General features: G+C 44.0%; 1 protein-coding gene across 5 annotated transcripts in view; it reads right to left on the bottom strand.

The window, feature by feature from the left end:
* Positions 1 to 16,988, bottom strand: part of CSRNP3 (cysteine and serine rich nuclear protein 3) — an 85,666-nt gene continuing 68,678 nt past the window's right edge. For 4 of the 5 annotated variants that reach the window (XM_033166326.1, XM_033166308.1, XM_033166343.1 and 1 more), the window contains 4 exons: positions 10,068 to 10,327; positions 6,620 to 6,916; positions 4,791 to 5,834; positions 1 to 558 (listed from right to left, as the gene is read on the bottom strand). In XM_033166326.1, coding sequence (XP_033022217.1) covers positions 532 to 558; positions 4,791 to 5,834; positions 6,620 to 6,916; positions 10,068 to 10,327 — 1,628 coding nt within the window. In that variant the 3' untranslated portion in view covers positions 1 to 531. Of the gene's footprint in view, positions 559 to 4,591; positions 5,835 to 6,619; positions 6,917 to 10,067; positions 10,328 to 16,988 lie in introns of those variants that run through there. The other variant, XM_033166317.1, reaches the window with a different exon arrangement.

Below are 16,988 nucleotides of genomic sequence, written 5' to 3'. Positions count from 1 at the left end.
TACCATCCCCCTTTTTCAGTTATTACTGATGGTATTGTCTTCCATAGCAACTTACAAGAGTTGGGGCTGGAGCCTATGCTTATTCCTAAAAGACTTAACAGCTTGAGGCATGCTAGTCCTTTACACTAGCAGCAGGGGACACAGTTTTGTTCAGGTGTTGGCAGGTGATCCTAAGAGCTGCAGCATATCTATTTCGGAACTACGTTTATTCCTTACAATGAAACTAAGATTTCGGTCTTGCAGGGAAGCCCCCCTGCTTGCTAATGTAATATTTGGCACCTTACTCCCTCCTCCTTGGTATTACATTCTCTAGCAAATAAGGATATGTATAAACATAATCTTCGGGAGTTGCTTTATCTATTTTGATAAGGATATGCATCTATAGGAACAGAAAGCACTTGACTGTGCCATAGGATTTGTGCATCTCCCATTCCCACTAGGATTCATCTATCTGTGTTGAACAAGATTAATTCAGTTTAGGTTAGTTGCAAAGTTGTGTGTTATGTTCCATATTATCCCACATCCTTGTAGTCATGTTTTAAACATGGTTCTATTTTCCTGTGGAAATTAACGGGGGGGGGGGGATAATTAATTGAGGACAAAAATTATCTAGCACATGGGGAATTTCCTGAAAATTTTGGAGCATTCCCTTATAATGTAAACCGAGTCATCTTGATCCAGTAAGAGCATCCTGTCCCTTTCACACTGGGCCCCATTCCCAGAAGGATGCTACGTGAAGAAAAAATGGACCCAGCATGGTTGTTCCATCTCACGTTTCATCCATCTGTGCATGGGGCTTGATGTAGAAAAGCCTTGTGTTCTATGACACATGATTTTGTATTCTTGCAGTCATTTCAGTACAGGCTATTTCTCCATGTGCTCTATCTGGTGTCGGGTAAAAAAAATAAAACCTTTTGGTGACTTTGGGACGCACTGGATTACGGAAACTGAGAATGACAGGCAGACTGGAAGACTTCAGGAAAGAACACTCCTGGCTGTAAAAAAAAACAAAAAAAATAATCCTGGAGCCAAATCAGTCTGCTCTGCCCATCTTTAAAGATCAATAACACAACATGCAAGTGAGACTTAATTGGCCAGGGAAGTACTCCCAGTTGTTTTCCTTCTGGCCTGCTAAAATTAATGTGTGGGGTGATTTGTCATTAGACAGAAATAGGTACGACAATGTCTGTTTCCAATGGGAATGCTGTGTTCCAACTTGCTGACTGGTACCTAAAACTAATGGGCATCAATGCATGTAAACTCAGCAAGATCATCTTCATTATCTGTATGGCCTAGAGAGCCATCACGAAAACTAAAGCAGAACATGCAAAACTTGTACAAAACACATTCACTGTTATTTGTCATTTAGTCACAACAAGCCATTTGGCACGTAAGGCTCACAGATATCAAACCAAGGCTAACAATACAGGAAGTACAGCACTTGTGTGAGCCATGGGAGTTCATTCCACCATCTCCCATGTATTGTGCTCCATATGGCAAAAAGAAATTGGATTTTGGGGGGGGAGATTTGAACAAATCTGTAGCGCTGTAGAATGTGAGAGAGCTTCACATGGGAAGGAAGTTTGACTCCTCGCTAACATCCAAGTGACTCTGGGCCTTGGTGTGTGGCAGACGTTGATCCGGCTGGTGGAATTATGCAGGTTGGTAAAATAGTGAATAAAACTATTAAAGAAGCTTGATGCTTCGTACAACTATGGCGCTTGCCCCCTTGGAGCATGAGCTGATTGACAGAAGGGCCATGTCACCCGCCCCAGGAGCAAGTGCTTAAAGGCAAACATTTACAGCCAATTTAGAAAGGCTGATTTAAGACAGTACCCTTAAGTCTACAGCAGGGAGCAAAATGTGTGCATGGTTGCACAGTGTATTTCTACATGATAGATATAGTCTTGATCGAAATTGGATATGGATATCAATTTTAAATGTTACTTAAACTTAAAATACTGTAGTAGTAAGTTCAGCTGATTCTTTTTATCACAGTGTTTGTCCAGTAAGGGTTTGTGCTCACCCAGCGCACAAAGGTGCTTCCTCAAGTCCCTTTTTAAAAGAACTGAATTATCCAAACAGAACAGGAAGTGATGTATTTTTTAAATAAGCGGTGCTTAAGGCTTTAAATTTAAAATTGCCCCTGTAGATGGTGTTTGAAAGAAAGGATTATGTGTAGATGTCCTTATTAATTTGCCCTTTCCCAAAAAGTAGAGTTTTATATTATCTCTGGATATGGTTTTGTAGTCCCAGGTTACACTCATAGGCATTGATCTCACTATTGAATAAGAAATCTTAAAAATAATCTCTTCTATTAGCAGCCACCTGGTTAGGGATTTCTGTGATGTGCACACAGTGCTCTGCTGCCTGCAAGGATCCCCAGTTCACTTCAGTGGAGTTAACATCTCCAGACTCCCATTTCTTTGCATACACACACCCGCTTCCTCTACAGAAGTAAATGGAGAAGGCAAAGTCTACAGTAGCCCTGGCTGGAGCATAAATAGCAGAAAACGAAGAGGAGTGCAAAGGCTTGAGTCCTTTAACTGAACACCAGCAGCTGCTGATTTCAACCTCCTTTTGGACCAGGCCTTTAAAATATTGCTACAGTACCATAGGTGAAATCTTAAGTCACACTGGAGTGAATGGCTCAATGCCCCTAGAACCCTGTCTGTCTTCTATTTACAATGCAGTTACTTTCTCAACACAAAGACTCCTCTTACCAGTGACTTATTCATATATTCAGAAATTGGCTAGAGAAAACATGGATCATCCCACCCCCTAATTTTGCCTATACGATTTAAAAGTAAAATTAAATTAAATTAAAAAACCCTACCATCTAGCATACCTTGAAGACTTTTCATAGCCTCCACAAGTAAGGGGAGGCCCTAAAGTGCATTAGTTAGCTGTATATTTGCAGGGCAACAAAGAGCCAGAGTTTTCATCCTGAAAGTGAACATGAGGCACACAGTGCACCAAAAGGTAGTTGCAACTAAATTCTACTGAAAGAATTGAAATGAGGCTTTGACTAAATGAGGTCCTGTTGATTTCACTGGTTCAGCAGGCTAGTTTTGTATTAACCATAGCAATCCAGATGGCCTGTTAATTTGAGCATTCATCCTGATTTGTTTGCGGGGAGATTAGAAAGCATTGGCTTTTTAAATAAACATTCATTCTGATATGCTTGTGCAGAGGTTAGATAACAGTGTTACCCCACACTTTCCTTACTGCAAAAAGGACTGGTGTTTGGAGGGTGGGTTGTTGCATGAAACCTGTCAACAATTACGACTTTGTACCCTTCATTTCCTGGTGTGTGATTGAATCCCACCCCAAAATAGTGACATGTTCATGTGGCCGCTGTACGTAATGGGGAGTCTGTGTGCATGGGCTAACGGAGAGCAAGGGTGGTGTTATGTAGTGGTTAGAGCGGGCAACTCCCAACTCAGCCACAAAATTGACTAGGTGTCTATTTTTAAAATACCTTCCAGGATTACTGAGAGAATAAAATGGGTAAGGGGAGAACCATACGCTCCAACCTGTAATCCTAAAAAATGTAAGTAATTAAAGTCTCTGTGTGGGTTTATTTTTGGGTGGGAGATGGGGTGTCACTGGAGGTCCCATCCTTATTGTACATACTACTAAAGAAGCAGTGGTTGTACTACTATGATAATATATGTTACATCATAAGTCCAATGGCAAAAACAACAACAACACCTGTGCATCTGGGAAGTGGAGCGCAGGAAGATGTGAAAAGCAACTACATTCTGCACGTATTTAATAGTGTTCATTTCCTTACGTAGCTTTTGGGTAGAAAACTGAGCAATAAATGAAATGCCCAAAAGAAAATAAAACGCATGAACCAGTCACAACTAACTTTTGATGACTTGTGCCCAGCTTCCTTTATTTTCAAGGGATGTTGGTGCCAGTTAAAACCAAAAACCAGAGGATTGTCCTACATTTCACTTTCCTAGCAATTTTAGATGCCTATGAGTGCAGTTCAGAAGGTGGAGCTTGTGCACGCCCTTCATTCATTTTATAGAGATGGAGCAGGAACGCCCCACCCGTGTTGCTGAAACGAACGAATCATGCGTAGCAGTGGTACTTCCTGGACTGCCCCCTAGCTTACAAGTATAACTGGAGGCTAGGGCACTTCAAAGAACATAATTCAATGTCAGCTTCAGAAGTGGTCACAAAATATTTATATAATTTTCCTTATGAAATTTGAAGTGGCTGTGCTGTGCTGCTCAAATGTTCAGCTCCAAAGAACATGCTGTTCATTTTTTATCAAGACATGAGTACTAAGCTACAATAAATAAAATATACATTACCAAACAATTCGGGGCGTTTGTTTTTTTTTGTACAGTAATCACATCTACATTTAAAAAGTCACCATCTCTTCAAATATGTGTGACAATTTTGTACTCTAAACATGAAGTAAAATTTTCATTATCTTGTACTGGTCTGATAATACAAAGGGAAGCTTTGAGTCTCGATAGGCCAGCTTCACATAGTTTAACAGGTAGGCGACTATTTATTATTATTATTTAATCTAGGTATTTTCTATCAAAAGACCATTTGACACCCCACCCCCACCCCCGCTTTTAAATTTTAACTTTTTACATGAACTGCTTTTGTGCAATGGCCTAAACCAGAAGAAATATTCAAAACACTAACCACAGTCTTGTCCCCTTACCTCTATTGCTAAGAGGGGGGAGAGATTGGTTCCAGGGAATTAAAACAGAGTGCAGTTAAATATAGGGATTCCATCCTAAAATAATTTAAACAGGTACCGTTTCCATGACAGGCGATTTGATACACTCTTCATGCAGTCTGCTCTTTTCCGAGAGGCTGAGCGAATTCTCAGCGGGATGCTCTGGGAGGTGAGTGCCACCATTCAAAGCAGAAACAAATCCATCTTGAGAAGGACTTTTCAAGTATGAGGGAAAGTCCACTTGGGAGTGTCTTGGCCTATGCTCAGCATATAGGCTACTACACGGAATGGCGCCGTCACTCTCTGAAGACGAGCAGCAAACTATGACGGACGGGTTTGAAGGAGGATAAAGCGAGCCGCTATAACTTTCCTCTGATTGCCGTGTGTAGTCCACAAACTGTTCTGAAGCTGGATTATAAGGCACCAGAGAAAGATTACCATTCTTAACTGTATCCCTTTCAGAGTAAGCCTCACGCATTTGGCTAGGAGCTCCAGGGCTATGGTTCTCTATTTGGTAATAAAGCGCTGAGGAGTTGCCGTAGTAGGAGGAAGCCTTGGAGTGACTCTCGTGCATGGCAGTGCTGTCGGAGTAGCAGAGGACCGAAGGAAGAGCTTGCACCATGTCACCATGAGCACCCAAACCTTCCACAAAGTCGTCCACCTTTTCCTCGTCGTCATCCTCGTCGTCATCCTCTTCCTCTTCCTCGTCTTCATCTGTTTCACTGGGTGCGAAACTCTGCGTGCTGGAATCTGTAACCCCGCTACAAAAGCTGCTAGCGTCTTCCTCCTCTTCCTCCTCCTCCTCCTCCCCTGGGCAGTCCAAGTCATCGGCCGACTGCAAGTGCATCACGCCAGCCCGAGATTCTGCTTCAATCTCAAAGTTATCCGGAACGGAATATTCTAGCGGGTGGGCTGCGGGGCCCATAGAGCTGCTGTGAGCGCTTATCTCGCCGTGGCAACCGTTCAGCGCAGAGACTTGCTGCTCTCTGCTCTTCTCCAATTCAAGTTTCATTATAGTGTGCAAAAAGTGAGTCCGAACGCGGATGGGGTTAAATTCAATTCTACCTGCCGTATTGCTACATCCTTCTTTAGTGCAACCACATGGGAAAGACATACGATCCACCTTTAGGAAAGAGACCATGGATTAACTAGGTGTCTGGGAAGGAGGAACTCTACAGCTGCAGAACCTTAGCACACTAGAAAGTGGCAGTAAAAGCCAGGAGCTATATTCAGGAAAGCTGCCTCTGATATATGGTTGAAGGGGTGATACGAAAAATAAATGATTTACATTAATTTTAAAATGCCCAGTACAGAATATTGCATCTTGCGGAAATAAATCCAGAGCAGGGGGACATTGGAAAGGAAGAATCTCAAAATTGGTTGCTCCATAAAGGACACCAAGGGCAGCGTAAATGTAAAACTGCTGATTGCTTGCTAATAGGAAAGCAATCAAGATTTGTCCTTGGGGGTTTCATACTCTTTTCTAGAGCATGAGTCCCCCGTTCCCACTCTGCTGGACCCAAATGATCTCAACTGTTATGTTGCCTAGCTGTCAACCATGGTTACGCTTAACCAGGCTTAGGATTCATTATCAGAAGTCATGACTTATGAGAACCCTATTTACGCTGCTCCCCTGTAGCAAACGGGTGGGTGGGTGCTGCCACTCACCTGGCCTCCTAACAGCATAGTTGCTGTTGCAACTGAGATACTGAGATAGTCATTATAAAGAGACTTCTACAATTTCCTACCACTGGGGGAAGTATGAAAAATACATTAGGAATATTTGAATGGCGGGGGGAGGATGCCACTTGGTTTTTATAAAACCAAATACCGGTACCTGTAATTATACTTTGGCTTCCCCTCCTTCCCCCCGACCCCTTTAAGACTGTACCTTAGTTAAGTTCTCACCTGGCATTTTATGCCTGCAAGGCTGCAGGTACACGTTTCTGGGTCACAAAAGACTCGACAGTCACAGCCGCAGTCCTCCCTTGACAGGCGAATGGCTCGCAGCTCGTGTTTTTCTTCTACGTCAATCTTCTTGACCCCAGAGGCTCTCAGGAGTGCCCTTCGCTTTTTTGTCGGCAGAGGCTGTAGAAAGAAGTACTCGTCTACTTCTGTGTTATCTAAATCTATATCGTCGTCGGAAATGTCGTCCAGTGTCAAAGTGTTTGCTTCCTCGGACTCCACGGTGCCGTTCTTGGTCATCTGCAACACAGAGCCATGAAAGAGCGTGTCTGGGATTCATTGAGAAGAAGAGGCATTCTGAGCTCGAAAACAGTTAACAAGGGCAACAAACCCTGTTTTTATCATGAAAGGCTATATGAACATGGCTTTCAACCAGTGCTTTTTTCTGGGGGGGTGGGGCATACAGCAGTACACATACCCCTAAACATTTTGTGAATCTAAGTTTGGCCTCGCTGAGGGGCAGTATTTCAATATGAGTAGGACAATGAGAGTACCCCTAAACATTTTTTAAGGGGGGGAAAGCACTGTTTTCAACTAAGGAGCTACTGGCATGGAAGTGGGCTGGCTTGTTCCAGTGCTTTTTACTGTTTTTGAACTTACCAACTTATGGCACTGCCCTATATAGTGTGAGACCATTCATCCTTCTATCCCAGTATTATCTATCCGAACTGGCAGCAGCTTTAAGCATCCCTAACTCCTAGTACCGGCCACTTTTCCTAGGTGAGGCTACAGACAATCCATGATGGAAAGCATCGAATTTGTCACGCAAAAGAGGGAAAAGAAAGGGCACATGGGAGTACTGGCAACAACTTAAGCGGCAGGGCACTTTACTTTCAAATACCTTCCATTCTAATGGAATTGAATTGGATCTGTCTGGTGGTAAAGATTCTTAATTCCCCAACCCTTCACAGGCCAATTTTGACAATCGCCTTTCAATCCAAGAGCATCGATGTAACCACTGATAGGAGGTCGGCAGGTACAACTGACTGGCACTGGGAGTGTGCCTGCAATGGAGCCTGCTCAGTTTTGCGCCCCTGGGAACTGAGCTTTTGCCCTTCATTTGAGAAAGTGGCTTGATTGCAAACTGCTTTGCAACTGAGAAAACAAGCCCCACCAAGCTGTGCTAGGGAGTTCTCCTACCTGGAACTGTCTAGTGCAGACAAGCCCAGTATCGCTTCCTGTCAGTGTGATAGGGACCCCCACTTGCAAATAAACTTTAGGCTGCCGATTGTCCCTTTGAGGCCACGTTCGCACCTGCCCCACACCTGCCATTGTATGCGACATCGGATGTGGGACAGGTGGCCATGCTTTGCGGGCAACAGCCTTGAAGGCCAAATTGACAGGCATAATTTTGCCTGTGACTGGAGGCTCCCTACAGCTGCTCTGCAGCAACAGAAAATTAAACTAATCTGCATAGGAACCCCCCCCCCCCCGAAAAAAATTAAGACTGCGTATTAATACACCTGCTACATATTTGTATTCAGGTTTACATAGCCTGAGACCTCAGAGATAGTAGGCAAAATAATACCATCTGCACACAAGAGTACTCGAGAGAACCCCAAGGTTTGCAGAAATACTACTACTGTAATCTTTAGAAAAACAAAACCACTGAGTAGGAAGGGAACCCCCCAAAAAAGAGCCCAGTGAAGACAGAGCATGCTCAGTGGGCATGGAATGCTGACTGACTGTTGATGGGAGGTGAAGATGGAATGTCCATAACAGGAGCACTTCACACTGCAACATTTATTGCAGGCCCCACGTGTAGCTGCATGCTCTGCCATAGCTTCTTTGATTCTGCAGAGCCACAGACTAAACGGAACAACTAAGCTGTGCAACAGCATCTACTTCTACTGTACAGCTCGCTCTGAGACCCTTGTCTCACAGATAGCACCATGTACTTCTTTGAAACGTGTAAAAATATTTTTGACACAAAGATGAACCGGTGTGATGCGCTCTTTCCAACAAAGCGGCCAGCAGGAGGAGCTCTCAAACAACCTGCAGCTGACTAGGGACTGCACACTATGTGCTTTAAAAATCAACAATAGGCCTTTCCTGTTTCAAATGTGGTTTTAAATACTGTAATGAATGGGGTGGGCAAATGTTGCTGGACTCCCAACTTCCATCATCTTTAGCAGTTCACCATTCTGGCTGGGACTGATGCAGCTTAGAGCCCAATGACATTTGGAGGGCTCCAGGTTCTCCACTAAAATAAATTTTGTACTCTTATTCATTTGTTTGTTTTAAGCAGAGCTGCATAAAACCTGTTTTTCTCCATCTTCAATAGAAGGAAGGTTTATGAGTTGTTATTTGCATCTATGCTGATTATTTCCTTTTGTATTTTTAAATTTTGTAGTCAGTTTTTGTTTTTGTTTTGCTTTTTAAGCTGCCTAGAGCATTGATGGGAAGCCATGTACATATCACCACTGCCACCATCATCTTGTAACAACCCATTTCTTGCCTGCTTTGCTCCTAACACTGCCAGCGCAATCACAAGACGTGTGGGATGTGGTCTGCTTTGCCCGCACCCCTTCACAAGGACAGAATTGAGGGGGTGAATTTGCAGTCAGTTTTGACTCTGATCTGGATGTGATCTGCTTTCAAATCAGCCAAACCGAGTGCTTTAAATACTGCTGCAACCACCTGCTCAATCTGGAGTGCCTCTGTGGCGCTTAAGCAGATGATGCGAGTCAAATATGGCACACCGGCCATGTATGATGACTTTTCTTCACGTGTGTGTATTTGCCTGGGACCATAAAAAAATAAGAGATTGATAAGTCCCAGACAAACAATTTGAGACAAAATTTTGCAGAGACAGTCAATAGCATCATCTCTCTGAACACCAGGTGTGTCCAGTACCTGTAAGTTCTGGCAGGGCATGAAAAGGAACACATAAACAGATTGGTGCAGGACATGCTTCAGTTAGTCTCCTGCAAGTAGATACCATACAGAACACATATAAAATGGGTTCCAATATTTTATCCGGCAGCCTTATCCCACATTACCCAGATTCCTAACACAAAGCAGCTCTTCCTTAAAATAACCAGCCGAAATCTCTTGTGCAGAACAATCCGCACTAAGCAACTTGGCTAGCCATATTTAAATTTTGATCAAAGCGAGAACTTTGATGGGGGGGGGGAATGAATTGCCATCGTATCTGCATAGCAGGAAGGAAGTTGTCGCCTTAAAGAGCTCAGGTGGAAGCCTATTACAAATCTGATGAGTTAATGTGGGAAACAGGGAAGATGCCAGCTTCCTTGGGGCAATTGACGTGCAGCCATGTTAGAAGCGGAGACACAATCTTGCCAAGGGTGTAAGTGCGGCAGTTCCTCTTGTTTCCTGCTTCTTACCCACACGGTAGAGAGGCAAAGCTGTTCGCTAGCCTTGTCCTTACCTTGAGCTTTAAAGAATTCAGTTTCTCCTCCCTGAGATGCTCTCTCAACATCTCTCGGTGAAGCCTCTCTTGCTCCATCGCAAATTCCCCCAGTGTGTACTGGCGCACACTGTTGTGACGTGTGGACATGCCCAAGGTGCTTCCTCCTTGGCTGGGGATGCTCGTGAACCCTTGCCTCCTTGTGAAGTAGTACACGGTAACGCAGTTAAAATGAACATTCTTCGTCCTCTTCCGCTTCTCTCTTTTCAGAATCGATGATGCTGCAAAGAAAGAAGGTGACCAGCTTGGAATAAAAACCATTCTCACCATTTCACAAATTCTCAGCAGTGGTGTTCTCCAGGCCAGCTGGTGCTCAGCACCTCTGCCTGGGGGAATCAAGGGTGAGGAAGGAGTGCTGGTGGTAGGAGCAGACATGAGTGCAAGTTGTGTGTACCTCCACACACACACAACCGATTTCCCATGTGGGGAGGGGGGAGGAAAGGCAGGGAGTTATTCCCATTCTTGGCCTTCCTCGCTCTGTGCAGTTAATTGGGTGGAGAAGCTGGCCTGTTGCCAGTTTCCTCCTCTCTTCCTCCCCTATCAGCATACATGCTTAATTCGGCATTCAACTGATCTTCATTCATTTTCATTCTTGTTATTAGCATCTAGTGCTACTGCCACATTTAGTCAATTCATTAGTTTTGTTAACGGATCGAAAACATTCTGAAAGGCTAACAAACTACCCCTTCCCCCCAATCAACGGGGAAGTAGATTTATAGCCATCTTGAGTTATTTTTAGCAATCCTTAATATAAAACTGACATTTTCAAAAAGGATTTCATTCCATGTGAAAACAGGAACTGCCTGTTCAAAGACAATACCTGATGTGACATGTTGAATTCACACATCACAACAAAAGAATATCGGGGGGGGGGGGGTTTGGTTTGTTTTTGAACTGCTCTCTCATGTGCATATTTAGGCAGGGTTAATGGATTACTCAGCTAAAACTCTGAGGACTCCTTGGTCATTTTATCAGGTGGTAGTCAATGTTGCTGTTAAAAGTTTTGCTGCAGTGCAGTTCCATCAATGTTGCACTTTCCAGAGTAACTTTAATTTGTTTCCAATCTCAATTTCCGATCTTAACGGTGGAACAATGCAAAGACAACAAAAGTGTTGCAAAAGAGATTCAAAGGTGTTCCAGTAAAAACAGGCACTGCTTCTCTTATGAGACAAATCTAACTGCTTATATTTATATAAAGCAGAATAGAGGCCTAGAACCTCTAACTATATAGCCAGCCATCTCAGAGGTAACAACAACATGGAGGTAGTTCTTCCCATACTCTCTCTAGGAACCAGGTGCCAGGAGTTAGGACAGGCAGACTTAAATACCCTGGGAGTGGACCTTAGGGAAGCCTACTTCCCCCTGGGGGCACCTACTCTCCAAGCCTGCCTGCCATTGGCCAATTTAGCAGGAGCCAGATTCCCAAGCTGGCAAAAGGAGCCAAAGCTTGCCCACAGGAAGTGAAAACCCCATCAGTCCTGGTTCCCGTCAGGTCCCAGTGAAAGGAGGCATTGCCAACCTGCCACACCCATTAGGGCAATTGGACTTACTTATTTTTACACATCTGTAAGTTGCATTTCCATTAAAAATATAACAAGGCAGAATACAACAGATGAAAGCAAAATCAACAAAGATATCCATAAAACATAAGAAGTTAGACAGTCCTTAAGGTACTTTGGCCCCAAGTTGTTTAAGACATTATGAATTAACAGAAGTCCCTTGAACATGGCAGATCTCTTAGTGGTGGGGTAACATATTGCCAGTAATCTGGTCCTGTGAGCAGTCTGGCTGCTGCATTCTGCACAACTGTGGACCAGATAAAAGGGTAATCCCACATAAAGCACATTACAGTTATCAAGACTTCAGGCAGTGCCAATGCATGGGCAGCTGTGGTCAGACTGTCACCGTTCAGGAAAGGTTGCAGCTGGCAAACCACCTGAAGCTGGTAAAAGTCACTCCAGACCACAGAGGTCAACTGGGACTCTAGTGACAAAGATGGATCAAGGAATACCCCAAGAAGGAACACCTGCTCCTCCTTCAAAGAGAGTACCATCCCATCCAGAACAGGCAGCTAATCTATCTCCTGGACATGGAAACCTCTGACCCACAAGGCCTCCCTCTTTATTCAGGTACCCAACATAAAACAAACAAACACAGGGCTTGCTTAAACCTCAAGTAACTTGGAATGGTTAGTTAAGGTTTAAGCAAAGGAAACATTGCTACCTGCCTAGTGAGTATCTTGCCCCATGTTTTCACAAACATATCTCTCTTGTGGCATATCCTTAGGCGGCGGGGTTCCACGGTGTGTTAGGGAAACAGGAAGGGGCCGTTGCATGAGAAATTAATGCCAGAGGCCTGCCACACAGTGATGCTATTTAAGTAGCACGAATGCATGATGTGTGTTTGTCCTGTTTTGTTCATTCCTTCATCTCTCCCATGTGCTACACAAAAAGGTAAGACTTGTGGTCATGCAGTTGTTACATCAGAAATAAATCAACCAGTCAGGAGCATAGTTTTCCTACACTCATCACATAGGCTGTGTAAACACCAGACCTTTCAAAGGGAATTCAAAGCACACACGCACACACACACCAAAAATTCTGGGAACTGTAATTTGTTATGGTTGCAAGGAGTTGCAGGTTTGTGGACGACAAATTACAGTTCCCAGGATTCTTGGATGTGTGCTTTGAATGTTTTAAAGGTCTGGTGTTTATCCCTTTCTCATGCATTCGAACATAACTTTCTAGGCAATGCATACTGATTTTGAAAAGAGCGCCTTAAATAAAACAAAACAGCTCCTTAAATACGTTATCCCTGCTGTGCAGCTGGTCCAGACAGAGATACCTCATGCTGGAATTCTGAATAATAATAATAATTGTTGTTGTTGTTGTTGTTGTTTGTTTATTTATTATTTATACTCCGCCCATCTGCCTGGGTTTCCCCAGCCACTCTGGGCGGCTTCCAACAAAATATTAAAATACAATGGTCTGTTAAACATTAAAAGCTTCCCTAAACAGGGCTTCCTTCAGATGTCTTCTTTTGTTTCCCCACAAAGGAGCAGGCCGTTGTTAGCCTGCAGTGTAGAATATTAGCCGCACGCACGCATTAGCTGCTTGACTCCTGAAGATATGACAGGAGCCTGCCTGATTTACTGGGAGACGGTAGTAGGAGACTGGGGGGAAACTAGATGATGAGTTATGGCTGTGCAATTTAGGTGCGACAGTTGCACAGGTATGATGGGAGAACAGTAATGGTCAGAAGGGAGGAACCGAGATGGTCATAAAAGATGCTGACAGCCTTTGTAACATGAAGCCATATATTTAACAGCAATAAGGCACAACAGGACGTGTGAGCTGGTTAAAAACTCTTCCATCTCAGGCAATTAGAGCCATTTGGCCTTCAGGCCCTTCTTCCTGCCACACATCCACAGGGAGCAATACCAGGTTTTTTTAATCTTGGGCGACAGATGGGTTTCAACCCATCAAGTTATTGGGGCAGGGGTGAGGTGGGACCTGTGACTAGTGAGTGAGTAAAAGAAAAAAGAAAATCACAATATTTTTTTCAAGCAGTGTTCAGGGAAGGAACTCTGTGGTTCTTTATCATCAGGGACACCTGAGTGAAAAGGTCAATAATGATGGATATGTGTCCCTGAAGTTGTGAGGCCCAATGGGCTTAGCCAGTTTCTAGTGCAGTTAGCGTGTGTACCTCTGAACATGCTGCAGAATTCTCTGCAAGGCTTAAAGCAGGGGTTGGGGATCGTGATGTTGCTGATATTTGTTGCCAGCCACCTGTCTTGGGAGACAATGGAAGACAGCACCCTTGGGGCTGAATTCAAACCATTGGAGAGTTACAGCGCCTTGCTGTGGCTGTAAAGACCGACACGGGAGAGACATGTTTTGCTGCAGCTGGGGCAGAAGAAGGCATCGGGTTGTGCTGATGCATGTGTGCCCTGGCGTTTCTTCTCTCTGAGCTCCTCGCGGTGGTCATTCCTCCTCTGGTCACTGCTGTGGATACACAACCTGACTGATAGTCTCCAGGCGCTGCGGTCGTCTGCAAGGGATTCCCACACGGCAAGTTTAATATTGCCAGCCTTCAAGACTTGTTTGCAGACACCTTGTTGGTCTGCCAATGGGCCTGGTACCTGTAGTTTGCTGGACTACAGTTCCCATTATCCCTGACTATTGGCCATGCTGGCTGGGGCTGATGGGAGTTGGGAGTTCAACAGCAGCAAGATAAATGGCTACAGATTCCTTGCTACCGGCTTAAAGGTTCCACGAGAGACAAGTCAGCATGGAAGAGGTTCCCTTCCATCATGCTCTCAACAGATGCTTCCATTCATCTTTGGTGCTTCCTGTTCCACACTGAGAGTCCCTTCCTTTGTGGCTCTTCAGTGACCCCATCCATACCAAGGCCATCGCACAACCTAGCCAAAACCTGGCAACAAAAGTGAGCCAGGTGTGAAATAATCAATGTAACGTTCTCTTGTGCACGTGAAACTGCCCAACACAATGACAACATGAGATGGAATATTAACTCTAGATATGATTAGCGTAGAAAAACACTGGCCACCTTCTGTATTACCTTTTAGACCTCTAGCACTGCTAAAGCCCAGGACTTCTGGAAACGGAAACAGAATACCTTTCTACCAAAAACACAATCTTTTTCCTATAGGAAGCAATTATATATCTGTTTCATTTATACCTCCAGGTGGCCTGTTTTATTAGCTTCATAAATAACTGAGTACAATATCACAGAGGGCCTATATTACTTTACAGCCATTATTTCATTGCTTTTATTTTTTAATTGCAACCTGGAACATTATTAATACACATTTGCTCCCATTCAGCAAGGGACAGCCGTGTGAGGAAGCAGGCATCTGAAGGCACAGCTGAGGTGCATCCTTATTGCAACATGTGGCAAATCAACAGCCTAGAAGAAAAACAGGATAAAGCCTCTTCCAAGTCACAAAAGCTTCCTGCCTGATTGCATGGAAAGCCTGTTTGCCACAGGCGAGTGACCGGGGACAAAACTGTCTTACGAGAATCTGGCAATATGTTTGGATAAGAGCTGAAATTGGCACAGAATATGTTCCTTGTTAAGTATGAAGCTCCAGGTTTTATCTCCAAATAAAGCATCTCCTAGATCATGCCCTGATTTTATATCCTGCTCTTGCACAAATTTCTCAGTGGTCTCCTGTCCAGACTGCTGAGTGGTTTCACACACAATTAGCTCCAGTAAGGCGACAGCATCTGGTGTTTCCAGCCCATCAACTAGGCTCTATCCTGTGTCAATTCTGAGTGAGATGCCTCTCTGAGACTTAGAGATCCCAATGTGACCTTTAGTTGGTCTTCATATGAGGAAACTCCTTACGCATAATCTTGCTTAAGCAAATTCTACCAAGCTTTCCAAAAATAGATCACGGAATTCCACTGGCGGGCGTAGGGGGGTCTCGGCTCAGTTAAAAATAAACTGATGCTGTGAATGGAAAGCATGTTTGCAAAAAAGAAAATGGGGGGGGGGGGAGAGAGGAAAAAGTAGCATAAATGACGTGTCAAGTCTTTTAATCCTTTTCAAGCACCATTTCTACTGTAAAAAGAAGTTACTCAGTTACTAAACATAAATAAATTGAGCTTTCGCTGGCTGAGATCCAAAGTGTAAGCACTTTCCTCAGCAGTCTCAGCTATTCTCCTCCTGTCAAAGGCACATTAAAATAAATGTGAGCCATATGGCTCCGCAGCAGAGTACCCACAGGTTTACAACCAGCAGGGCAATGCAATTCGTTTACTGCCATCAGAGAAATATTTTAGGGAGAGGGGAAGTCTCAAGGCAAGAGCATGTAGCACAGAGCAGCCCATTTCTTTTTCTTTTTCTTTTTTAAAGCAACGTGGCAAACGACAAGGCTATTCTTAAAGCCACTAGCCCATTTTCCTGCTTTTTGATGTATTCTCAATGCTGTGCTGGAACATTCTAATAAAAAGGATTAACCCCATTCTACACCCACTCCCTGGATTTCCCACATAGTATTCATCAAGTCTTAACAAGATAGGACTGTCAAGTGTAATTCATCATCGCAGTAATCCAGGTCAAAACATCACTTTTCAAAAAGGCCCACTTTTAACAGCCATCCTAGAAAGCAAAGCCAGACGAAAGGCTCACGGACACTAATGGACTTTAACGTCATGCACTAAACAAAATGAAATCTAAAGAAACAAAACAGATGCCGACTTAATGTGCACTCCAAAAATAGCTTTGTTCTTTCTTGCAGACAAAGAGATGCCTTCTGTTGAGTCACAGGACTAGTCCATCTAGCCCAGTTTTGGTCTGTTCTGACTGGCCACTGCTCTCCAAGATTGCAGGCAGAAGGTTCTCTCCCAGCCCTGCTTTCCAAGCTCCGTTAACTTGAGATTGCAAGCGACTGAATTTAGGATTTTGTACATCAAGCCTTTAATTTGGATCCTTGCAAATCTAAATGTGGTCCAAACTGCAACCGTAGTCTATTCAGGAAAAGGAGACACCCTTGTCTTACCTGAGCACTGGCCTCTTAACCAACCGTAGGATATCAGGAAGGAATATCTGCTGCACCACTGTCTAGTCTAGCTGAATGGAACATAAGCACAGATGGCCTTATTTGGCTTAGTGTTACATCCAAACCCAGGGGTGTGTTTTGTTTCCCCCATACAAACCACTGAGCAGTAAGCCCAAAGCAAACCTTGGTTATAGCTCATGGTTTGTTTGGAGATAAACAAACCACGAACCTGGGTTGAGATGTAATGCTAAACCAAACCAAACCAAACCAAACCATGGCTTGGTTCCTGTCAACGCAATTTTAAATAATGGAACCAGAACCCAGAGCCGTCTCATCCATAGAGGCCGGTGGCGCGG

Source organism: Lacerta agilis, chromosome 1, assembly GCF_009819535.1.
Source record: "Lacerta agilis isolate rLacAgi1 chromosome 1, rLacAgi1.pri, whole genome shotgun sequence".
Classification (NCBI taxonomy): Eukaryota; Metazoa; Chordata; class Lepidosauria; order Squamata; family Lacertidae; genus Lacerta; species Lacerta agilis.
This window is presented reverse-complemented; position numbering and strand designations above follow the sequence as displayed.